At 49.3% G+C, this 23,664-nt stretch overlaps 8 protein-coding genes across 8 annotated transcripts; 2 read left to right on the top strand and 6 right to left on the bottom strand.

Annotated features, from left to right (window-relative positions):
- Positions 1-506: 506 nt before the first annotated feature.
- N7498_000630 (uncharacterized protein) lies at positions 507-2,398 on the bottom strand (the record flags this gene model as incomplete). The annotated part of the gene is made up of 3 exons (XM_058447693.1): positions 507-1,451; positions 1,494-2,129; positions 2,216-2,398. The coding sequence occupies 3 exons, from the start codon at positions 2,396-2,398 to the stop codon at positions 507-509; spliced, it is 1,764 nt and encodes a 587-aa protein (XP_058313104.1).
- An 875-nt stretch (positions 2,399-3,273) lies between these two features.
- Positions 3,274-4,056, bottom strand: N7498_000631 (2-keto-4-pentenoate hydratase; the record flags this gene model as incomplete). The annotated part of the gene is made up of 1 exon (XM_058447694.1): positions 3,274-4,056. One exon carries the CDS (start codon positions 4,054-4,056, stop codon positions 3,274-3,276), a length of 783 nt encoding a protein of 260 aa, XP_058313105.1.
- Positions 4,057-4,853: 797 nt separating this feature from the next.
- On the top strand, positions 4,854-6,000 carry N7498_000632 (uncharacterized protein; the record flags this gene model as incomplete). Its single annotated transcript, XM_058447695.1, has 3 exons — positions 4,854-5,221; positions 5,276-5,594; positions 5,650-6,000. The coding sequence occupies 3 exons, from the start codon at positions 4,854-4,856 to the stop codon at positions 5,998-6,000; spliced, it is 1,038 nt and encodes a 345-aa protein (XP_058313106.1).
- A 719-nt stretch (positions 6,001-6,719) lies between these two features.
- N7498_000633 (uncharacterized protein) lies at positions 6,720-8,251 on the top strand (the record flags this gene model as incomplete). Its single annotated transcript, XM_058447696.1, has 7 exons — positions 6,720-6,842; positions 6,903-7,163; positions 7,255-7,271; positions 7,363-7,430; positions 7,488-7,649; positions 7,716-7,948; positions 8,006-8,251. Coding segments are annotated over 7 exons (1,110 nt in total), but the record flags the coding sequence as incomplete, so codon positions are not given.
- A 765-nt stretch (positions 8,252-9,016) lies between these two features.
- Positions 9,017-11,373, bottom strand: N7498_000634 (fungal specific transcription factor domain-containing protein; the record flags this gene model as incomplete). The annotated part of the gene is made up of 8 exons (XM_058447697.1): positions 9,017-9,516; positions 9,585-9,765; positions 9,819-9,997; positions 10,052-10,325; positions 10,392-10,942; positions 10,992-11,123; positions 11,174-11,307; positions 11,360-11,373. The coding sequence occupies 8 exons, from the start codon at positions 11,371-11,373 to the stop codon at positions 9,017-9,019; spliced, it is 1,965 nt and encodes a 654-aa protein (XP_058313108.1).
- Positions 11,374-12,644: 1,271 nt separating this feature from the next.
- On the bottom strand, positions 12,645-14,122 carry N7498_000635 (NAD-dependent succinate-semialdehyde dehydrogenase; the record flags this gene model as incomplete). Its single annotated transcript, XM_058447698.1, has 3 exons — positions 12,645-12,768; positions 12,821-13,974; positions 14,108-14,122. The coding sequence occupies 3 exons, from the start codon at positions 14,120-14,122 to the stop codon at positions 12,645-12,647; spliced, it is 1,293 nt and encodes a 430-aa protein (XP_058313109.1).
- Positions 14,123-14,896: 774 nt separating this feature from the next.
- Positions 14,897-16,432, bottom strand: N7498_000636 (uncharacterized protein; the record flags this gene model as incomplete). The annotated part of the gene is made up of 1 exon (XM_058447699.1): positions 14,897-16,432. The coding sequence occupies one exon, from the start codon at positions 16,430-16,432 to the stop codon at positions 14,897-14,899; it is 1,536 nt and encodes a 511-aa protein (XP_058313110.1).
- A 1,901-nt stretch (positions 16,433-18,333) lies between these two features.
- N7498_000637 (putative nuclear localization protein) lies at positions 18,334-20,777 on the bottom strand (the record flags this gene model as incomplete). The annotated part of the gene is made up of 3 exons (XM_058447700.1): positions 18,334-20,210; positions 20,362-20,472; positions 20,681-20,777. The coding sequence occupies 3 exons, from the start codon at positions 20,775-20,777 to the stop codon at positions 18,334-18,336; spliced, it is 2,085 nt and encodes a 694-aa protein (XP_058313111.1).
- Between the last annotated feature and the right edge of the window lie 2,887 nt (positions 20,778-23,664).

Raw genomic sequence — 23,664 nt, forward strand, 5'->3', positions numbered from 1 at the left:
GGATGGTCTCTTTGTTAGGCCATTGGGGTATCGTCGAGAAGGTCTTATCGACTGTAGCGAATGAGGATTGTAGTGGAGAGCAAAAGCCATCGCAAAACGTAAGATAATTTTAGTCAAGACCTTGCCGCTAGACTATCCCCTTCTCTGAACTCTCCGCAAAGGCGCTTTGTGTGATAGAGTAGAAATTTGATTCAGAACCTATCACTATTTCCACAAGTTATAGATATCACCTTTTAGTACGATATTTGCTATTATTAGTCCAAAGCACGTGGATATTTGACGTCGTTTATAGCATAATATTATAGGTCTGATCGAAATTGACCCTATCGTAGAAGCGTGTCTACTAATACAATAATGCATCTTCTACTAGACAACTATGGCCATCGTTGCTATAGGTCTATAGTCCTAGTCAAACGAACACTGTAATATAATCACGAATCAATCTAACCTTTCGACGATTTCCCTCCGCCTGGGATCACATATCACTTGAGCACCGGTTGGGCTGATTAGTTTGCCTTCTTCAATTCCTTCTGTAATTCTTTTCCTTCCTTGATCGCTGCTTTCTTCGCCGCCTTTCGTGCAGAAACTTCCTCTTTGGCTTTCTCCGCCTCCTGGCCTCCGAACATTCCTTGCCACTCCTTTCCTTTTTCGGGCTTTATGTTGCTAAATAAATAAGCTGCTTTGCCAATCTCGTGGCCAGGCTTGATCGAGTCAGCACTCCAATGATCGGGAATCGGCAATGGCTCTGTGTGGAGCTGAGCATTTATCGATTTCGCGGTGTCCGGCATGAAAGGAGAGACGATAGAGGAAAGAAGGTGAATCAAATTCAAGGCAAGTCCAATGACAGCCGCACATTTGAGGGGTTCTCTCTCGGCAAGCTTGTTATCGAGACTGTTGGATTGAAGGAAAACATTGCCCTGCTGAGAGATAGAAAGAACTGTTGATAAAGCACCACGAATTTTGACGGCGTCTAGCTTTTGGATGTAGTCAGTGAGGAGTCCATCAATTTGTCTTCTCCACAAATCAAATGAAGGTTCGTGGTATCGAGTGTAGTCTGGCACAATATTGTTGAAGTTTTTAGAGTTGACGAACTTCACGACGCGGCTGACAAAATTTCCCAAATTTTTGAGCAACAAGTTATTGTTGGCACTGATAAACGAGTCCCAATTGAACTCGTTGTCGCTAGTTTCGGGTCGATGGGAAATCAAGTAGTAGCGCCACACATCAGAAGCGACGCCAGTTTTTTGCGCCGAATCTCCAAATACACCTATTCCCCGGGATTTGGAAAACTTTCCACCCTCATACGTTAGGTACTCAGTTGTGGAGAGATGGTGTAGTTTGGTCCACGTGTCCCGTGTGCCGATTTGACTACCAGGAAAGATGACACTGTGGTACGCAACATTGTCCTTCCCAAGGAACTGATAAAGTTGAACATCATCTGGGTTGCGCCACTACTGCTGCCACTGGTCGGTATAATTTGCGGTGATGGATACATAACCAATGCAAGCATCAAACCAGGCGTAGATGACCTTGTCTTCATAGCCCGGTAGGGGAACGGGGGTTCCCCATTTCATATCTCTGGTGATGCTGCGTGGTTTCAAACCCTCCTTTAACCAGGCGGAAGTGATTTCTTTGCCATTGTTAGACCACGCACCGTTCGTTGCGGATTGCTGGAAGAACGGCTCGATTTCCGCCTGCAATTTGTCCAATTGGAGAAAAATATGTTTGGTATCCCTTGTAACTGGTCTTGCACGATCAACTTTACATCGAGGATTTTTAAGCTCGAGGGGATCAAGAAGTTGGCCGCAAAAATCACATTGATCCCCATGCGCATCTGCATAGCCGCACAATGGACACTCCCCCTCAACAAAGCGATCCGCAAGGAATGAATTGTGCTGCTGACAGTACAGCTGCGTCGTCATCTCCTCCTTTAAGAACCCGTTCTGGTGGAGCTTGAGGAAGATATCATGAGTGATGTCTGTCTGCAACGGAGTTGTCGTCCGGCCGAAAATATCGAAACTGATATTGAACCAATCATATACGGCGGCATGGATTCTGCGATATTTATCGCAGAGCTGCTGTGGCGTGCATTTCTCGACAAGCGCTCTTGTCTCAGACGTAGTGCCATACTCGTCAGTACCTAGGCGAACACGATTATTAGCAAAAGAGGGTGCGAGAGAGATGGGGAAGGGCATTTTTTTGACTCGCCACAGACATAGAGGGTGTTGATCCCGCGTGCTCTACAATATCTCGCAAAAACGTCCGCTGAAAGCGCAGAACCTATGAGGTTGCCGAGATGAGGCACATTGTTCACATAGGGCAAAGCACTAGTTATGAGTACATTGCGCTTTCCAGGCTCTGGAAGAATTGTCCTGCATTGATGCGCTTCTTTGGCCATTTTTCTTTTTTTGTGAGAAAGCGGTAGTTTCCTGAAGACTTCGTGGTTCTGGCTCGGTAAGGAGGAAGAGGGAGATCGATGGAAGTATTTAATCACCCTAGATGATGACTCACCGCTAGTAACTTATGTCACATGGACACATGGTACCATCCCTTAGCGCACAAAGACGCTGGAACTAGGTAGGTAAAGTTCAGAAACCAGACTGAAGTTGTCAGGATTTAGGTGTATGCATTTATCCAGAGTTTCCAATTCAATATGGGTCCCAGTTCTGCCATCTTTCACCGCCTTCATCTGATTTTCCAACTCATTTCTCACACTTCAGTATTTACTATGCTTTCCCTCCCTACCAACCTGCATAACCATGGTTATTAGGTCTACCCCTCATCTAATGATGTCTATATCCTCTGACAACGGAACCACTCTCTCGAACAGACACAAGCGATTTGAGGGTAAAGGCTTCAAGATTGTATGGCGCAATGCAATATCGAAAGTATCCATAACCACAGTTAGAAGGATTGAATCCCCACCAGTTGACCTTGAATATTTTAAATTGACGATCCACGTATAGATACATGTGTATGAGACCATGTGGTTCCAAGGTCAACCTCCAGGCTTGGAACTGCACACCTGGGCACCATCGTGGCGTCTGACACATGGCAATTAATATTGGAAAATGTCGACAACATGAGACGAGCCTGGACCAGGAGGGTATGGTTTGTATAAAAATTGTGCTGGGTGACATTTGCATGACCCAAGTTTCAAGAACCTCTACATGGATGGTAAGTAGTGCTAGGGGTAGCACTCAAGATAAATTAGAATTCAAATAATCTAAAAAAAATAAAAATTTCCTTCGTTATCTTTTCCCGAGGTCTCTTCTATACAATCTCAAACTCAATTGTTCCCCATCCCTCATAAGTACAAGACCAGTGCCCTGGCTGCTCCATCGGGACAGCCTCCAAGCAGCTTCCCGGCATAATGAGTTGCCCTGCCTCAAACTCGATCCCATACTCCGACAGTCGGTTGACTAGCCAAGAAACGGCCGCCAAAGGGTTACCCAGGATATTCTTAGTGTTTCCAGACATCACTTCCTGACCATTGAACTTCAAAAAGCCCCGCATGTTGCTAAGATTGAGATCGGTAAGCCTCCGAGGGGTACCGCCAAGAATAACAGCTCCGGTAGATCCATTATCCGCCAACGTATCGGGCAGGTCGATGGCCCAGTCCTTGACGCGGGAGTCGATGATCTCAATGGCCGGGATTGCATAGTCAATTGCGCTAATGACGTCGGCAACAGTGCAGTTAGGGCCCTTAAGAGGACCCTTCAGAACAAAAGCAGGCTCAAGCTCGACAAACGGCTTGATAAATTCGCTGCGGGCAATGGATGTACCTTCGTACAGGAAGGAGCTTGCATGCAGGAATCCATAATCTGGGTGATCAAGACCAAAGGCGGCTTGCATCACCTTGGCGATGTTTCCGAGCTTATATCCGATCAATCGGTCGCCGTTCTGGACAGCATGAATGGAATTGATCTGTTGAACCTTGAATGCGCCGTCGGCATCGAGGCTGGGCCATGTCTTGGTTGGTGCGTCAATTGGCTTTGATTCCGCACGAGCGGTGCGAAGTGCAGCCGCGACATCATTGAGGTCGAACGCAGACATTTTAGGGGTAGCAAAGTATTAAGGGGGGGAAGACAAGGATATTTCGTTCATCTACAAGCTTATGAGGGTAACGGGAATTTTATAGTCTATTTTCTCGCGACATTATCTATTATATCCAGGCGTCGGGTTTGAAACCGGAGTTAGACCTCGGAGGTGTCGGGGAAGTAGTTCCTTGAAAGGATAGGTTCGAACTCTTCTTATCAATACAGTCCCGAATAATCCGACAGCCCCCACATGTGGTATCTGAGTTTTGGTTGATATCGCCTGCATGATAAGTCTCGGCTCAGAACCCGAACCCGGACCGAGATGTTCACCTGACTTGGTACGGTAAATGTGGATCATCAGGTAAGACATCTGGAGAATCCCCAGATATGCCAATTATCGGGCCTGAGCCGAGCCGAGATACTCACCTGATCTTTTGCAGGAAACATGAAGATCCTTATGTCAGATATCAAAATAGATTGCGGATTTCCCAGATACCCAGATACCGGGGCTCAACCGAGCCGAGACACCCACTTGACCGTCTATAGGAATCACGGAGATACACACATACATCAGCTAACCCAAGACGTACAAGGAATCCGGAGTCAAGACATATCAAAATCGGGAATTGCCCGAGCCGAGTGGGGCTCGATACTGTTTTGTAGAATCAACCCCAGACTTTGAGCTCGGATGGAACGTAGAAAGGAACCAATAGAGGTATTGTACTCTCAGTCTTCAAGTTATATAAACTTCTTCTGCCGGACTCAAGCCAGTTATTCCCCATACTCCAAAAACCTAATACACAGCAGATCAAAATGGCACCCTCTGCAACCCTCATTGACATCGAACCTCCCGTGGTCATTGGTCCTTCCACCAAGAAGGCTACCTGGCCCTCCAACGAGCTACCACAGACCCTGATCCAGGGGGCAAAGATCACCAGACATGAGGAATTTGACCCAGCCAAGCACCTGAACTTCCAGCCCCCAAAGTCTATCCTGACTATGGAGGAGATTGGACTGAAGGGACATGGTATCTCACCTCATGCTGCTACTCACCCATTCCCGCTCTTCTCCCAAGATGCCATCACACAGATGCGCGCTGAGATCTTCTCCGAGAAGGTGCTTGCTGAGTGCCAGTATTCTTCCACATTCAACAAGAACATGGTGCGCGGTATGGGACCAGCGTAAGTACCCTGCAAAATTTGAAACTCCAAGTATCTTTCTTCTGACTGTAATAGGCGTGCTCCTTTCACATACACTGCTTGGAAGCACCCAGAAACCCTAGCCAGAATCTCCGAGGTTGCAGGCATCGACCTCGTTCCCTCCATCGACTTTGAGATCGCCAACATCAATATTTCCATTCGGGACGAGAAGGCCAATGTGGAACATTCTATTGATCTTATGTCGGATCAGGAACTGCCTGCAGTTGCTTGGCACTACGACAGCTTCCCATTCGTGTGTGTGACGATGCTCTCTGACTGCACTGGCATGGTCGGCGGAGAGACTGCTCTGAGAAAACCAAATGGAGAGATTTTGAAAGTTCGCGGACCTGCTATGGTGAGTTAGTTCCTATTCACTCAACCAAATATAAATGCTAATCCATTTTGGGTAGGGAACCGCCGTCGTCATGCAAGGTCGTTACATTGAGCATCAGGCCCTGAAGGCTCTGGGTGGTCGCGAGCGCATCAGTATGGTCACTTGCTTCCGACCCAAGTCACCTCTGGTCAAGGATGAGACTGTTCTGGTTGGAGTGCGCGGAATCAGCAACATTTCTGAGCTCTACACACAATACACTGAATACCGGCTGGAGATTCTGGAGGAGCGCATTCGCCACCAGCTGAAGAAGGAGCGGGAGCGGGAGATTGCTAAGAAGCCGTTTAATATTCCCGATATCAAGCGCTTCCTCACCAATCAGAAATTATTTATTGAGTCGATGTTGACGGAGATTCAGGAGGTTGATTGATTGTTATGCGATGGGGAATAAAGTAGTCAGACTGGAGATACATAACTGTATGGAATAATGAAGCCACTTCTTTTACTTGCACCTCAACTTTGAATGTATTCTCATAGTTAAATGAATGAGCCTCCGACGCCCCTGGATGAATGCACACAATCCCATTCTTGTTCTAATGCCGATCGTTCCAATGTTGGACATAGTATGGCTTTCCTACGTCAGCCCGGAGCCAGCTCGGAATTTCTAATATGCAGCCAGACATGCGTGTTAGATTGCTAGCATTCCAAACTACCACGTCACCTACGGGTGACTTTTTAGAGATATGACCAAATCATCATCCTGCATATACGATGCGGGATTTCTTGGGATAATTTACCCCATACTGCCAACACGAAGCTTTCCGATAGGACGTTCGGTGAGGTTATTAGGACGATCGCCGCCCCTCGGGTCCTGACCCGAGGCTAACCCGAGACCAAACCCCGGGGCTTGCCTCCCCCAACAATTTACCGACCGGGGCGCCTCCGACCTCCAGCACCCCCCTTTTGCGGGGGGACTAGTCAACCAAACCAAGTTGACGACTGTGGGGTCCCGGAGAAGCGATTTTTCTGGAGAAGAATTCGGATTTCTGCCATTGGTCAAATCCGCTGGGTAACATGCCTTGAGCATCTATATAAGACTGTTGGGCCTGCCAAGGGAAATAGGTCACATCTCGCTTTCTCTGAGTAGGTCGCAGTATGGAAATCGCCATAATGTCTGAGCTTGAGGATAAAAGTGATGCCCCGGCGCAACTTGAATACACACATGATGATGTGTTTGGAGAAATCACTGAAGATGGCCCGAACTTTCGTAATGTTTGTTCAATTGCTCAATGAGTTGCCTATTAGGACTATGGATGGCTAATTGGTTACAAGGTCGGATTCTTGGGAACTGTCATTTTGATGATGAAGACTCAGATTGGTCTTGGTGTCCTGGCTATTCCATCCGCATTGGATATACTAGGCATGGTTCCGGGCATCATTTGTATCGTTGTCATTGCGTGCATGACTACCTGGTCAGGGTATATCATTGGCGATTTCAAGATTAACCACCGCGAAGTGTACAGCATTGATGATACAGGTGGCATTATGTTTGGCTTGTCTGGTCGAGTTTTTCTGCGACTGGATTTTGCTTATGTATGTTCAATCTTCGCACTTCGAATTCGAGCGAGAAGACGCGAACATATGCTGACCATCGCCCTATTTATACAGACTATATCTTCAACAGTGGCTCGGCTATTTTGAGTCTGTCCATTGGGTTGAATGCCGTCTCTTAACACGCGACATGCACTGCTGTTTTTGTCGCTGCTGCTGCTATCTTTGGATTCGGGCTCAGTAGTATCCGAACACTTGGTCGTATAACCTGGCTTGCATGGATTGGATTGCCTTGCATTCTCACTGCTGGTATGTTCATCATGCTCTTTACTCCACGTATGTGAGATCAATACTTACATACCATAGTTATTATGGTCACAATCGCGGTTGGATTAGAGAACCGTCCTGCCGCAGCGCTGCAGACTCCTGGGCCTTGGACCTCCGATTGGGTAGCTTTCGGGAAACCTAATTTTGCAAAGGCTATTGCTGCAGTCTCAAATCTTCTCTTTGCATTCTCTGGAACGCCAGGTAACCCTTCCCATTGAGCTTTTCATACAACGGGCAATTGGCTTACGATGAATACACTTACACTAGGGTTTTTTTCAATCGTGTCTGAGATGCGCAATCCACGTCAGTACGGCGCAGCTGTCATTGCCTGTCAAACCGGAGTCACTCTTGTCTACGCCATCGTCGGATGCGTCATATACTACTATTGCGGTACCTACGTATCGTCGCCGGCGCTCGGCTCAGCCGGTGGTGTCATCAAGATTATCAGTTATGCCTTCGCATTGCCGGGACTTTTCGTCACAATGACAATTGTTACACATGTGAGACTAGACAATTTTTGGAAAGCAAAAACGGATGCTTACTTTGATAACTTTTAGATTCCTGCAAAATTCATCTTTGTGCATGTTCTTCGTGGCTCTCGGCATCTGACCAGTAACAGCCCGACTCACTGGATTACTTGGCTCAGTTGTATACTCGGCATCACGGTGATTGCCTGGATCATCGCTAGCACAATCCCCGTCTTCAATGACCTTGTCTCCCTCATTGGAGCCTTGTTGGGTCCCATTATGTGCCTGCAACCGATGGGAGCTATGTGGCTATATGATAACTGGGGTAAAACATAGGGAAAGCCAAAGAAGGCAAGTTGGATGTTTATGGTGGGCTGGTGCACACTAATCATTGTCCTTGGAACCTTTTTGATGGTCGCAGGAACTTATGGCTCCGTTGTGAACATCATGGAAGCGTACGGTAGTAGTGGAGGCTCCGTTGCTTTCTCTTGCGTTGACAACTCGAATTCTACTTGAGCCGGGCCCAGCGATTAGCATAGAATTTATGGAATGTAAGATGTATCGAGTTGATGCACCTGAGTGATGTACATAGAAATACTTTCAATAGGTATGTACCATGGAAATCGGATTGGATAAGAATTATGGGACGCGCCCCGATGCCCGGTCGTTGCATTTGTAACCAATGGGCGGGCCCGCAATACCATTCGGCTTTGAGGCCGATCGGAAACTCGGGCCAATCCACCACCACAAGCTTTCCCCGCAACCTGAGCGTTTGATCGAATAAGGCAGGTAAACTGAGCGGTTGTTAATTGCCTCCCACTATTTTTTGGATGACACCCAAATGCTGCCGAATGTGTTAATAGTATTTAGGACGGTGGCCTGAGTAAATAACTTGGTTGTAGGCCTAGATGACTAGATGTAGTTCTATGGATGCGTGTGGGAATCTAATTTACTATATCGCTCAAATATGAAACAAAATATAAAAAGCCAACATTCAAACGCTCAAGGAAACATGTCAAAGGTGAAATCGTGGAGCGAATTCGTCGGGTTTCTGTCCGGAGGGCCTCATTGGAACGGTTCAGTAGACCGTGCTGGATGTTGTTATAAAGAAAACCTAGAGTCAAGGACACTGCTATCGGTCCCACCGATCTGGTCAATAATCGACGAAAACTCATATGATGAGATTCCAATATCATCCAAGAGCTCGACACCATTAGGCAACCGAGCGGTGGATGGGTAGCCGTCCATGTCGTATGTATCAGGCGTCTGGAGATGTGCTGCGGATTGTTCCATCTGGCTTAAATGGTGGGGAGGAATATTCGTCACATTTTCAGATTGGTCGGGTGTGGTCAGGAATAGTTCCTGCAGGCCATAATGTTTGATCCTCATAGCGAATTCGTCGAAAAGGCCTTCCAGGTGCGTAAGCTCTGTTTTTCGAGCAGCTGCTAGTCTATTGCCTTTTGCGACCATCTCGTCAAGAATCGCGTGCGCCTTGGCTGTATATTCTGGTCCTTCTGTAGCGTGGGAGAAGAGGGTATTTGCCATTATTAGATGCAGAGCAGCTCCGTATGTGACTTCCATTTCGAATGGGAGAAATATTTCTGAGGAAAGTCCAGAATGTTACTACCTTAATTCCGCAGAGACAACGTGTTGATTGGATACTGCTTACCGAGAAGACTATCTTCGTCGCTCAGTATTTGCAGGGTCTTGATTGCTGATTTGATGCCAGTGGATATCAGAGCTTTGGTTGGACTGAGAAAGCTTTGCAAATCTTCCTTTTGTTGTCCCAACCTCTCTAGTCGTTCCTTTAAAACGGATAGGAGGAGCGGTCGAGTTGCCACTAAGACACACTGTCCAACCCATTAGCCATGTTCGTCCTGGTTGATATCATCTTCCTACTCACCTGATGGTATAATAGTGTGATATATCTTGTTCCCTTGGGCATTGTCTCCACTGAGCCTGTATGGTTTGCAGGGTAAACAATTTCTTCGATCTCCAGAGCGTAGGCAGGCATGGTTTGCAAAATTGTTCTTGTCTTCTCGAGAAATGTTCCCAAATCTGTTTTTTCGTTTTTATATATTGCTTGAGGGTGGTCAGTTATCCGTAAGCTATATAGTATGTGTAACGTGGACTCACATGATAATATGGAGGTGAACAAGTATGACAACTTGACATGCAATCTCAAGGTGGCATCATGCCGTGAGCCTCCACGGGCTGGATTCAAGACAGTCGTAATATCGCTTTCCTGGATAGCCATCGGGAGGCCCAAGGAAGAAGATATGTGTCGATCCATCACGTAAAGTGTCCACCAAAGATTACGGCAGCGGTTCACTGTCGCGACGCCAAGCTCATCCTCCGGAAGTTCTATGTGTAGTCCATCCAGCTGTGCGATCCTTATAGCTTGAACAACCTAAATTGAGTCAGCATAAAAAGAGGAAAAGTGAAAGGTACATTCTAAGCAAGTTCTTATATGGACATTGGCTAGCTCATTGGCTAGCTCCCGATGGTCAATAGAATAGAGATAAAGACCAGCCAGAGCCAAGACCTCCACCGCAAGTAGCCCTTTAGTCCAGAGGGTTGTGTAATCAGGCAGAAGGGACATGGCGCGTATGAAGAATTTAGAACCTGGAGGGTCCCTACTATTTCGAGAACGCAAGAGAAATGCATTACCGAACGCATGGACTAGCAAGAAGTGCACAAACCAAAGGCAGTCTTCACTCGCTTTTCGCTGTGAGTTACCATTGTAGAACTCATGTAAGTGGCCCGTGAATGCATCTTCATCGAAGAATCGATAGTGTTGATCAAGGTGGTGCTTGACTGTGTTGAATAAGTATAGTGCGTCGTCAATGGAGGGGAGTCCACTGATATCCGGAGGGTCCTCAATAAGGGCCGGCCGCCAAGTTAGCGGGTAGACCTCTTTGTCTAATGAGCTTGAAACTCTGTACGGTGACTCTAGATGCAGATGCTCAGACATCATGAGAGAAAGACGAGTCGTCAGTGACCATAATGATGTGGGAGCCAGCCAGCCTAGTTATGTCAGCAACCTTTGCGCTCGGTGTAGGAAATCAAAACATACTCCAGCCGGTATTTCCCTTGTACAGACCATTCACCGTCCTGGATGGCAATGTAAATGGGTTGGCCCAAACACTTCGTTCATGATCGTTTGGATCGTATAGAGGCATTGTGTCATCATGATGACCCGTACTCGCTGTTCTCTTCAGTAAAGGGCTTCCGGAACAGAGAACCGAGTCCACTTACCGGAGCATGCCCTGTCAAACTCGATCGTCGGCCCAAAAGCCGAATTAGCAGATCGCTTTGTCCCTGGAGAAGGCCCCAGGGGCTGTGTGACTGGCTGCTGGTTCTTTGCCTCGTCAATCAGCTTCTGAAGATACCTACAAAGACCCGTCAGTTCTTGAGTGTGCAAAGGATATATGTTGCACGAACCTTTCGTCAACCATGATTTTGTTCGCGTCCGCGAACTGGCATTTGATGCCTCTGCGCTGGCAGTTCGCGCAAGGGTCCTTGCCCGTGCATTTTATCTTGCTTTGGCGACAAGCAATACACCTGATTGAGAGTTGTTGGCATCCTGCGCGTATTGTTGTCATGAGGGGTCAATCTCACGCGTTTGACGTCCGCTTCGGCTTTCGCGTCTCGGCTTGTGCCGGTGCTTCCATCTCATTGGGCTACGGCGTATCAAAAGAACTAGGGGTTTCCACCTCTGTGTGTGCGAGACAGGTCTCTAGAACCGTCACCTTTGCCTGTTTTCTCTTCGGATAGCCTGCGGCGGGGGTTGGTGATGGAAAGGACGGGGGGAGGGGTAGTCGCTTTGTCCGCGGGTCCACAGATGGAAAGATAATGACCCCGAATATTGGAAACCCTATCGTTTCCCATATTTGTACCAAGGTTGAAATAAATGCTCCACGCCAAACTTGATAGGGTAGTTCAGCTAGATTCGCCACGGGAAACTGTTTGGTCACGGGGCCTTTATGGACTTCTTAAGCCAGGAGGGCGCCTACTGACATTTCCACGACTCACAGGGGCAGATTGAACTCTACGAGACAGAAGTCGTCCAACAGCTTGGTATCTCTGTACCTAAGCACTTGTTTCGTGCCCCTGATCTGACCTGACATAGGAAGAGCGTGTCAGTTTTGACGTGAGATAACGTTCATAACACGAAGATCCCTCCAGCGAGACCAAGACTTTTATCGATTATTGAATCGGTCAACTCGCAAAATCATGCATATCACGCGTTCAATGCTCGAGCCCTCGAGTATCGTATTGTGTACAGAGTTCTTCGTGACTACCGAGTCTCGGAAGGATCCCGAGGATGCCCGGTTGTGCCGTGGATGGGACCACGCAAGGGGTCCGTGCATCGTTTCCCCCAGACCGTTTAAATGCTTAACCGAGCCGACTTCGGCCTCTCCACGCGAGATGGCCAGGGTCAATTAAAATTATTTCCCTGGGATTTGGAGAAACTCAAATTTCGAGACAGTGAATGTTGGAAACGAGATTCGGGGTGTTTCGTCAACTGGTACATCATGAGGTTCAAATGTTTACATACTAGGCGCAACACTTCACACTATTCCATATGTCTATATACATCCATGATTCTGCAAGACCCATTCACCCACGTGTGCACTTTTCTCCTTCAAACTTCATTCAAATATCCCGATAACCCATCCATCGTTGTCGTGGGTCATTCATGTTTCCGTAATATACCTCCGATATCCTACAGCGAGGCCGAGTACACAGTGTTGATACCTCCAGTAACAATCATCTTGATGTTGATATAGTCATCAATACCATACTTACTGCCCTCACGGCCCATTCCAGAGTGCTTGACACCGCCGAATCTGGAAAATATTAGCGACTGAATTACCATCCGGGAAAGGTGCGACAACTTACGGTGCAGCAGAGTCAGAGATAACTCCTGTGTTTATAGCAACCATGCCAAACTCCAATCGCTCAGAGACTCGGTGTGCCCTGCCCAAATCATTGGTCATGAGGTACGATGCCAAACCAACCTCACAGTCATTGGCGCGAGAAATAACCTCCTCCTCAGTGGAGAATTTGGCAAGGGCTGCGACCGGACCGAACGTCTCTTCAGTGGCAACCTTCATAGAATCGTCGACGTTGCCCAAGATGGTGAGTTCGTGGAAGTTCTTGCCAACTGAAGGCAGGCTCTTACCGCCCAGGAGAACGGTGGCATTCTTGCTCACGGCATCCTGGATGTGCTCCTGAGTCTTGGCCACGCCATTGGTGAGAGGACCGTGTGTCATGGCGGCATCTTGCCCGTCGCCAACTTGTGCCTTCTTCATCTCCTCAACAAATCGCTTCGAAAACTCCTCATAAATGCCTTCCTGAACGAAGAACCTGTTTACACACACGCATGTCTGTCCAGTGACCTTGAACTTGCTAATAATAGCGCTAGCCACCGCAGTCTCAACGTCGGCATCATCGAACACGATAAAAGGCGCGTTACCACCAAGCGCCAGGCTCAGCTTCTTCAGAGTGCCTCTAGACTGCTGCATCAATAGTTTTCCAACCCGCGTCGAGCCGGCGAAGGAGATCTTCTTGACAATATCCGACTCGCAGAGAGTCAGTCCCAGAGAGGGTGTGTTCTCGAGAGCGGTCACCACGTTGAAAACACCCTTCGGCACACCTGCGCGCTCGGCAAGAACAGCCAACACATTGGAGGCGAATCGGGTCAGACCATCGGATTTCATCACAACGGTACACCCGGCAGCCAGGGCAGCGGCCACCTTGCGGGCTCCCATGGCCATTGGGAAGTTCCACGGGGTGATAAGACCGCAGACACCCACAGGCTCCTTCAACACCTGTGTACGGCAGGAAGGATTACTGTGAGGAATGACGTCGCCGTAAATGCGGGGTGCCTCTTCGGAGAACCACTCGAAGAAGCCGGCAGAGAAGAGAGCTTCTCCCTCGGCGTCACCCTTGGCTTTGCCATTCTCGGCTGTGATGATCTTGCCAATGTCTTCCTTGTTTTCAACCAAAAGCTCGAAGAAGCGGCGCAAGATTCGTCCACGCTGGCGGCCAGACTAAGCACGCCAAAGCGGAAAGGCCTTCGCCGCAGCTTGGATGGCGGCATTGATATCTTCTGTGGTTGATTCAGGGCATGTTCCGATGATGGCTTCTGTGGCGGGGTTGTAAACGTTGAAGGTTTTGTTTGACTTGTGTGAGATCCATTGTCCATCAATGTAGGACTTCTCAACGAAAAGGGAAGAATCTTTTTAAGTGGCGGGGAGTGTGGAGGTCATTTTGGATTATGTTTTACTTTCACGGGATAACCGGGACAGTAAGGCAATTTTGATGGGATTGAGAATAATTAACAACAGATGAGCTACTTCGAACATGGAAACTTATAGGTCTTTGACATCTCGCTTATCGCGAAAAAACTGCCCCAGTTCTACCATTATACATCATGGTATCACCGAATTCCCGAGGGCGACCCGGGAGGTGAGGGGAAGCATCTCGGGTTCTGGCCCGATCTACCCGAGAGGCTTTGTCAAACACCCACCAGAGGTGGGTCAGTTCCACTAATTCTCGTCTTCCAGGGAACTGGAATCATGCAATTAACTATCATGTGTATGCAATAATCATTCAACGCTAATTTAGTAGCGGACTAGGTTCAACTGCACAAGGTGGTTGCGCCCTGAGGTGTTCTAAAGCTGATGACGGCTAGCTGCCCAGAGAAAGAGGTACGATTGAGCGGTAATGCTAGATTTGGAGTGGTGGTAGCTGTTTATCTACAGGTGCAAGTTATAGCTTAGGGGAGGGTCTGTTCTTTTGGCTGATTCTTGTTCAAAGAATTGATTACTCTATAGACATTTGGTATATACCAGGAGATTCTAATATCATCCGTCCCAGGCCTGCACGCGAGGCCTCCATTCATTTCTCAGGAAAAAACCCCAAACTTCAGTCATTTTCACAGTAGCTTCATCACCAGCCAAACGAGCCAGCCTAGACCAGGTCGCCATTCTTCTTAGCGACACTTTTCATCATTTCATTCATGAAAGGACTTCGAGCACGGACTTCCTTGCCCCACACGAACATCAAAGTGGGAACAAGGGACAGTACCAAAGAAACAAACGCAAGCAACGTGCTTGCCCATTGAAATCCGAGGTATCCGTACATACTCATTGTGGCAAGAGGCAAAAAAGCAGAGAATAGATTCTCACCCGTTGCAACGGCTCCCATTGCACTTCCAGCGTACTGACTATAGGCATCAACAACATAGTCGGACACACCCGTCACAACTAGGACACTGCCAGCTCCGACCATGCCTAGACTAATTGCGGGTGCAATCCAGGGAATATTAGGGTAGGATGTCCAAGCGTAGGTGAACATCCCACCTGAAATCCCGAAAACACCACCCAGAATGGCCATGTATAGTCGAGCTTCAGGAATTGGTTTTCCGGGCGTTTCTTTATTGCGAGCAGCAGAGGCGAAATAGAGGTGCCGAGATATGAAATTCAAGGACCATCCGATGCATTCGCCAATGACGATAGAACACTGAACGAAGCCAGTTTGGGCGATGCTCCAGCCATATAGGCCTATGAAGACTTGCTCAACGGACTGCGTGAAGATAAAAAGGGTGCCCACTGTGAAGGCTGACCAAATGGTAGACACGAAAAGCACAGGCTCTGTGAAGACAAGGATAACTGGCCTTGTCGCGCTGGCGAGAAGCTTATTGAAGCTCAGATCTGGAGTGTGTACCTCGTCTTCGATGGATGCCGCTTCGCCGTTTTTGGCCTGTGCTCGGACTCGTCGGGCAAGAATGGCGCTTCCACGGGACTCGTAGAAGAAGAAGTAAAACACAGAGAACAAAGCACCAAACCAGATGATTTGCATATAGCTAATCCATCTCCATCCAAGCGACTGGAAAATAGCTGCTCCCATCACTGGACCCATGCTGCTACCAGACATATAGCCCAAAATATACAAACTGACAGGGATGGACCTGGCCCATTCCGTCTCCCAAAGGTTTCCAATAACACCCGCGGCTGTGTTTGCAAGAATAGCAATGCACCCTCCAGCGAAGAACCGGGTGACTACCAAAGTCGCAAAGTTTTGAGCTACTGCCTGGGGAATGAGGAAGCAGACCAGTATCAAATATGTTGAGAGGAAAACAGGCCTGGTGCCAAAGTCCTCCGCTAGGGGCAGAATGAACAAGGCAGAGCAGGCGCCTCCACAGGCCCATGTTGTTACAGGCCAATATAAATTAGGGAACGTCGTTTCAGATACGTTGAAGAGATCTGCTATCGCGACATGTCCCACTGTGATGATAGCACCGTTCATCATCGTGAGGAATGTGGTGAAGGCGGCAAGGCAAGTGAGGGCCCATTTTTGAGACGTCGGCCAGTTAAAAGGGTTCTCTGGATCATGTTGCCCGTCCCATGAGAGTGTGTTGGTGTCACTTTCACAGGAATCAAAAATCTCATGAGTGGCCTCGGCTTGGAGAGGTCGTTGCGTATCTTTCTCTGTGGGAAAATCCATTGCAAGTGGAAGATCCTCCGCGAGCGCCCAAGGAAGGTGGTTCTATGTTCTTTTTGGCAATGAGGAATTCCTAACCTTGCAACAAAGGAGCAGGAGCCAGGTAAGGGAGATGAACAATTTTGCAGATCCGGAACATTTGAGGCCAGCTCTTGAACTAGTATTCATGAATTGATCTATATATTAATCAATGAGTTTTATGAGATGGTAGGAGGCTCCATATCTCCAGACATTACCCTCTTTCGGAAGGTCTTGGCGCAGTATACCTGTGGAACTAATCAAATGTCATGTTCTACTGTGGGTACAAAAGGTTTTGATCAGGCACTAAAATTAAATTGTGAAAGTTTCAATGGGCTTGGGACTGCATTTTCTCCGCGAAATGGATAGAGGTGGAACCCAGGTTGGCGGTACAAACCCGCGGACCCGCCGTCGGCTGAGAACCCGATATATTATTTGCTCCACCCGAGAGTCTCGGTGAAGAACCCGCGGTTGAGGATGCCGATGACCCCGTGGGTCTCCAGATCGTATTGGTGCCTGACGTTGAATTCAGTAACGGAGAAGGATCCAAGATATAGATTACCAGAAGGCAGTCTCCTTTATCGGGGAGTTTATGCGGACAAGAAAACAAGACCTGCATTCTTCATCTTCTCAATCTCAACTGCTAGACCATCGACAACTTCCTCAAACTCAAGGTAATAGACGATGCAGTGCCGCCATGTTGACACCGTTCGTTCAAGAGAGAGCCCAACCCTCCATGCCCACTTTGGTAATTAAAGTAGTTGTACGACTGAACAAGACTCTCATAGCAAGAAGCTTCAAGAAATTAATAACCGCTATCATGTCACCTTGTAGGTCCTTGAAATTCCATGTTTATAAAACGCAAATTCTCGCAGGGCTATCAGACATCGCGATGAGGTCCGAAGGTCGACAAATAAAGAGAACAATTTACTAAGACCTAGCGCCAACATCAGCTCAGGAGGATCAGTAAGGGAGCTCAGCGGGTGCAGAATAGTTGATGAGGTGGTCAAGCGGCAGCTTGCTAGTAGAAAGTTACGGTGGAAAGGCGGCCGTTTCTAGCGCCAGAAGCTATCATTTTCGGCGTCATTTTCCTAGGTCATTATATTCTATATGTAAAAAAGGCTTCACAGAATACAAACAAAGAGCAAGTTATCTCAATTTGAACTTATATACGGGAGAAGGGAAGATAAGAGGATAATTAAAGCCAACCTTGCAACCAGGCTTGCCACGAATAGGAAAATATGAATAGCAGAAGCAGAGACCAGAAAAAAAAAGGTATATCATTCACAGAAATCCGGTCTGGAGGACAACCAAATAGGGGGAATCGTCAGAAAACCGACCTTTCAAGTTCAAACGGTAATACACAGGCGAAAAATCAAAAGTGAAATAAATGCAACATTGGAAATAAGGACATGCTCGAGAGGAATCAAAGAATCCCGGCCACTAGAAAGAATTCCCTCTATCGACCATGTATGGCAGCCTGTGGAGAATAAGAAGAGAAATACATACTCATATCCTATAACGTTCGGCAAGCATCAACGCCGTAATTTCAGGAAGAACGCCGGGAGTAATAGAGATATCGCAGAGAAAATCTGGAAGGAAATGACAAGGAAATAGAAAGTTCAACATAAAGAAAAGACATCAACCGAGACCCGAGCCCGACCACGTTGAACAAAGGGTATAGGAAGGCTGGCCCAGATCAACGATAGCGAAGATCCCTGCAAAGGAAAGACACGAGAATGCAAGGGGAACAACCAGAAAGAGCAAGAGGAGTAGGGGAGAGCGGTAGGAGATCAAGAAAGCAAGAAACAACTCCGGTGTCTCTGATACTGGAAATGGAAATTGCTCAATGCAAAACGCCATTCTAGATAACGCCGGTTCGAAATCTAGTAGCCTGACCATCCGCCTAACGGACTACCAGACTGGCCAGGCTGCGGCTGACCGGGCTGTATCGGTCCACCAGGCCCAGCGGGCCATCCGGGCATCCCACCTCCTCCCATGCCCATTGCCATACCGGCTTGCTGAGGATTGCCCGTCATGAAAGCTTGCCCGCCAGGGTTCTGATTTGCGGCATACATTGCCCGCGCCATGTTGGGATAGCCGGCCGGCGCACCGCCCGGGTATCCCATGCCTGCCATGGCCTGCTGTTGCGCTTGGGGATGCTGTTGCATCTGAGCGAATTGTTGCGGCATCTGGGGTACTGATGGTCGATGCTGGTTGCGTGGAGACTGGTGGGGCTGTTGGCCGTGATGACCCATAGGCGATGGTGCCTGTTGGGGAGCAGCGGCCATCTGCTGAGCGTATTGGGGCATGTTCACCCCTTGCGGGCCCTGTGAGGACAAGGGCGAGGGTTGAGGTTGCGGTGGTGGCTGGCCCCACATCTGTTGTTGCTGTGACGGGTATCCGTAAGGAGACTGGGCCATACCGGCAGACATGGACGGAGTGGAACGCTGGGGCATAAGGTTGGGTTGCATGCCTGGCGGAATGCCCCTCATGGGAGACTGTCCCATAGGTTGTTGGTGGACTTGCTGCGGGAAACCAGGTTGACCAGCCATCATCGCTTGATGAGGCATGACGTGCTGGGCATGTGCATGGTTTGCCATTCCAGCCGGTGGTATTTGGGCAGTTTGAATGGGCTGCGACACCGATAGTCCAGAGTCGAGAGCAGTGCTAGACTGGGGTTCAGTCTCGGGAGCTTCACGGGGCTTTGCATAGAATTCATCGAGACCCTTGTGACGAAGGGCTCGCTGTGACCCTAAGGCTCGGTTGAAGTCGGCTGCTGTCTGAGCCTGATGAATGATCTCTGAACCGGCGCTGCTCTTGGTGACATCCTGATACGTTTGGCCGGTCAACTCCTGTCGCGATCGTGGCATGCTGTTGTAATCTCGCAGTCGCGGGTCATCCGTCGTTGCCATATGAATCATGGGCAGGTGGGTCAGCGATGAAGTGGAGTCTGAAACATCCAAGGAAAGACCGGGGGGCAGTGGCTCGATAGTACTGCTGAAGATGACATCGTTGTGGGGAAGCGCCGGCAGCATATTATGGCGTTCATTGTCTACCGCTGTCCCATCGCGTGTCTTCGCAGCTCCTGGGCGCTTTTCGCCAGCGAGGTCGTCCTCAGTGAAGCCCTGTTTCCGTGCCTTGCTCTCCCAGTAGTCATCGCGAACCCTTCGACCGTTGACGATCACACGGCTACCGAACTGTCGGAACATGGACCTGGCGGAGACGATGGCGATTTGACGTGAACGATAAGAGTAAGGAAGGATGTCTTGCTGGATCAGATCGTCCTTTTCTATCTGCGACGCGATAATTTTGTGTAGAGACCGATTCTTGTTGAACAAAAGGTAGGAATCGCGATAGTTCAATACCCTGGCGCACTCCGTCGCCAGCATAAAAAGCTTATTGCCTCGGTTCGGTACACGGAACGTCCGACATTTGTATTCACGACCACCTTGCGGGTATCCCATGGCGTCTGCCTTTGTCTCTCCGGCCTCGTCAAATTCCTTGGGAATGTATTCATCGCCCTCTTCATTCAGTTGATCGGACGTATGATCTCTGACGGTCGGAAGGGCCTTGACCTGTGTTTTTGTCGGCGTAGACTTGTCCGGAGGCGATGCGAGAACCGGAGACCCGGCCGTTTGGTGAGGGAGCGGACGGGATTGCATCTGCGGCGTTTGAACAGGGGTGCCCGCGCCAGGCTGGTCGTTGGAGCTTGCCCGCGGTGTCTTCGGGGGGCGTCCGCGCTTGCGACGGCCCTGATCCTCTACAATAATTGAGAGCAGGTTAGCAAGAATCGCCGACAGAAAGAAACCAGGTGCGATCGGGCAAAAGGCAGCAGATGGGATGGAAAGTCGCAAATTCGACGAAGCCTCGATAAGAAAGACATGACAGTATTCTCTCCCATGCGCACGTACCATCATCCTGATCTCCTTCTGTTTGTCCACTTCCACCGCGATCTGGAGTGCGACTACGCTTGACACCACGGGGACTGGGTTCAGCAGGGGATAGTGCCGGCATAACAGAGACTAGGAGGGGCATCAGTTTGAAGGAAGGCGACAGGAAAGAGACAGGACATAGGTAAGAGGCGACGGGACGAGGCAGCCAACGGTCGCAAATGACCGATCGCGGGGATTCGCGCAACAGATCGGTCGCGACGGCAAAAACACGAGGTAGCGGAACGAAGAGGAAAAACCACGAATGCGACGACCGATTGAACAGCACGGAGATACGTACCAGAGTTGCTCAAGTTGGCCGGGTCGATAGTGCCGGAGCCATCAACGACCTCTGCTCCCATTCCGTTCATCGTCGCAGAATGAGACGTGCCATACATAGTCAAGAATCAGACGGGACAGCGAGGCCGCGAAAAGGCGCGACGATAGGAACGCGCGCCAGGGAGGGGAGTGGTGAGCAAGTCGCGAAGGATGCGACAATAGTGTCAGGGTGGCGCAAGCGGGTATGCTAGGCTTGCATGCAGATGGCCTTGAGAGGACGATCAGCGCGGGAAGGGTTGGAGGTTCGAGTTGGAGCTTTCGTATGGAACTTCGAGAGGGGCGGGGCGGTGAGCGTATTTGTGCCTGAGAATTCAGGACGGAGCCACGTGAGTAGAACGAGGTGATAGCTGAGCGACAGCGAAGCTCGTAGAAGGAATGGAGATAGTGAGATAGTGAGATGGCCTGGATAGGAATGATAATGGACTTTGAAAATAGACCACAGATAAGGGAGGTATCAAGCAGAGTCAAGAAAATCAAGGGGGAAAGAGGTGCAAGGGAGGGGAATGGACGCGTGATTGGTCACGGGAATGATTTGTATGGGAATAGAGTCGAGGTAGCGGTGAAGGTGAAGAAGGTGAGTGATATGAACGGAGGATCAGTTCAGAACTCGAGATATCAAATGATGCAGTATGCCACGGAGATTGAGGGCTTCGGGATCTCCCGAAGAACAGCGGCGGTAGGAGAATCCCCGGATCATAGAAGAGATCGGATGATGAATCAGATCTGGATGGGCAAGGTTTTCTTTTTTGATCGCCCCAGTCTAGGGTTTCGATGATACAGGCAATGAGAACGAACCCGAAGAGGGCGGGCGATTTTCCGGAGGTGACACGGCGATCGACGGGGTTGGCAGATTGAAGGACCCTGCGTGGAAGTCGTGGAAGAGGTAAAAGCGAAGGCAGTAACCGTTGTACAGGTTGGATTTGGAATGACTCTTTGAGTGACGAGTCTAAATCTACAGCTCCTCGACGCGGACTACGACTATAAAAAGCAGCCCCAACGCCCCAGAGGGGTTTTCCCTTTCACGTCTCCATCACACAGTCCCTCGCTATGATAGGTCTCTTCTCGTTTCTGATCGCGCCCGGCCTGGATTGTGTAACTTGACTGGCCTCGAAGGGACCAGAACCTGAGAATTCTAGAACTATGTGAACGAGCATAGCAGGGCTCGGCCGTGGTTTACTTTCGTTGAGGACCCTTGGTCCGGGTGATATGATTTCTATAGTTTGTACGGGATTAGACCCATCATTAGAAGGAACTAAATTATGCATGGTCTCACGAGACCCACGTCTCTGCAGAATAGTAATCGGATCATGTCGGGAGAATGGTGAACATTCGATACTCTCTGCGCGAGTAAGAGGCATTTCTTGTTTTTGAGCCGATTTCGCCGGTCGATAATCCTCCGGACAGGGCAATGAGGGGCATTGCAATAAGATCCGCATGGAGTACATTTGCTACGACCATACTAAAACATACTAAAAGGCCGGGATCTGGGAGCTCAGGCCGCATCTTGTCAGCAGATGAGACAAGCTAGCGACACATTCGAACTAGCGGGTTATCTGATGAAGATGAAGCTCATGCATGATGCGGCCACCGCGGCTTTGGTTTTTCATTCTTACAACGGGTGCTATTATTTTTGGTTTATTTACGGACGAGCTAGATAGGCCAGATAACAAAAAAAGGGTAAGCAAAGGAACAGACCCCTTGAAGTTGGGACGGCCATGTTCGCAATCTGCAAACCCCGCCGGCCTTAGTGCGACGCAGATGACCGCCGCGGTCACTTGAGACGATCGACGGTCCATGCGCGGGGTTTCCAAATACAGGCGCGCGTTCCAAGCTCTGATATACCAGGGTCCTCGGGGAACCACCGGCTGTACGATGGCGGACGATATGGCCCAGTGTGACGGTGACTCCATTCAAAACGGAAAAGCTGCAGGGTCTACACGGTCTCACGACAGCCGTCCGTCCGGCCGTTGAGGCTTCGGCAGCTCCCTCCCGTTACACAGGGAGCAACACTGGATTCACCCGAGGCGCACAAGTTGACTGTGCAGCTCCGATGCCAGCCGCTATTGGACGGGTTGTTACTTGTACCAGGCGATTCCCAAAAAAGCGATCCGCTACAGGATCGTCCCTGGAGGAGCTCGCCGCGGCCCACGTCGGATGCAACAGGGCATAAGACCATGTCGGACAGATGTCGGATGTAGATTTCTTCCAGGTAAATGCCAGTGCTCTAAAGTGGCTGATACCGTTTGTCGATCCGCTCTGGAGCGGTTGTAGACCGGATTACTGGCCGCTTGCAACTTGCAACTTCGCTCATTCTACTGGTTGTTCATCCGCCAAGATACGAGAGTGCATGAGATACGAAGACTTGCCAGGGCCTCGCCCGTCCCTTCTGATTCGGAACACGGCTATCTTAGAACCTTAAGCGTCTTTCACATTCCTGGAGTGGGAGGTGGGCCGTGGGCTGTTGACTAGCACAGAACGGGAGCCACATTCGTCAACTCGATGTGATTCACGGTGACAGGTTGACAGGTGGAGTCGCAACATTCCAAGCCAACTCCCATGTAAGGGCTTCCGCTGCCTTCTGGATGCAACGGCAGCACCAGGCTCCAATGAGTGGCGAAGGGATGCTCCTCCCGTTTCTTAGTTTCATCATAAAGCTTACCAGGAAGCTCAGGGAGAAGAATCGAGTGTTCAAGGCAGCAGCTTCCGTGGAGAGTGCAGATCCTGGCCTATTCCAAGCCACCTTGGGCCCGTAAGCCGCAAATCGAGGATGCGAATCTCTACTATGATTCGACTGGATACTATAGGCAAGCTATGGAATCCGTGGCATGTGGCCAGTCTATCACGCGCAGCATGGGTAACTCGGTGCTAGTCCCAATCGCCGGGTACATGTTTCTAAAAAGAGGAAACCAGAGAAATGCGCGGAAAGTTGCGTGTCGGAGAAAGCCA

Source organism: Penicillium cinerascens (genome assembly GCF_028974065.1).
Source record: "Penicillium cinerascens strain IBT 15544 chromosome Unknown contig_16_segment0_segment0, whole genome shotgun sequence".
Taxonomy (NCBI): Eukaryota; Fungi; Ascomycota; class Eurotiomycetes; order Eurotiales; family Aspergillaceae; genus Penicillium; species Penicillium cinerascens.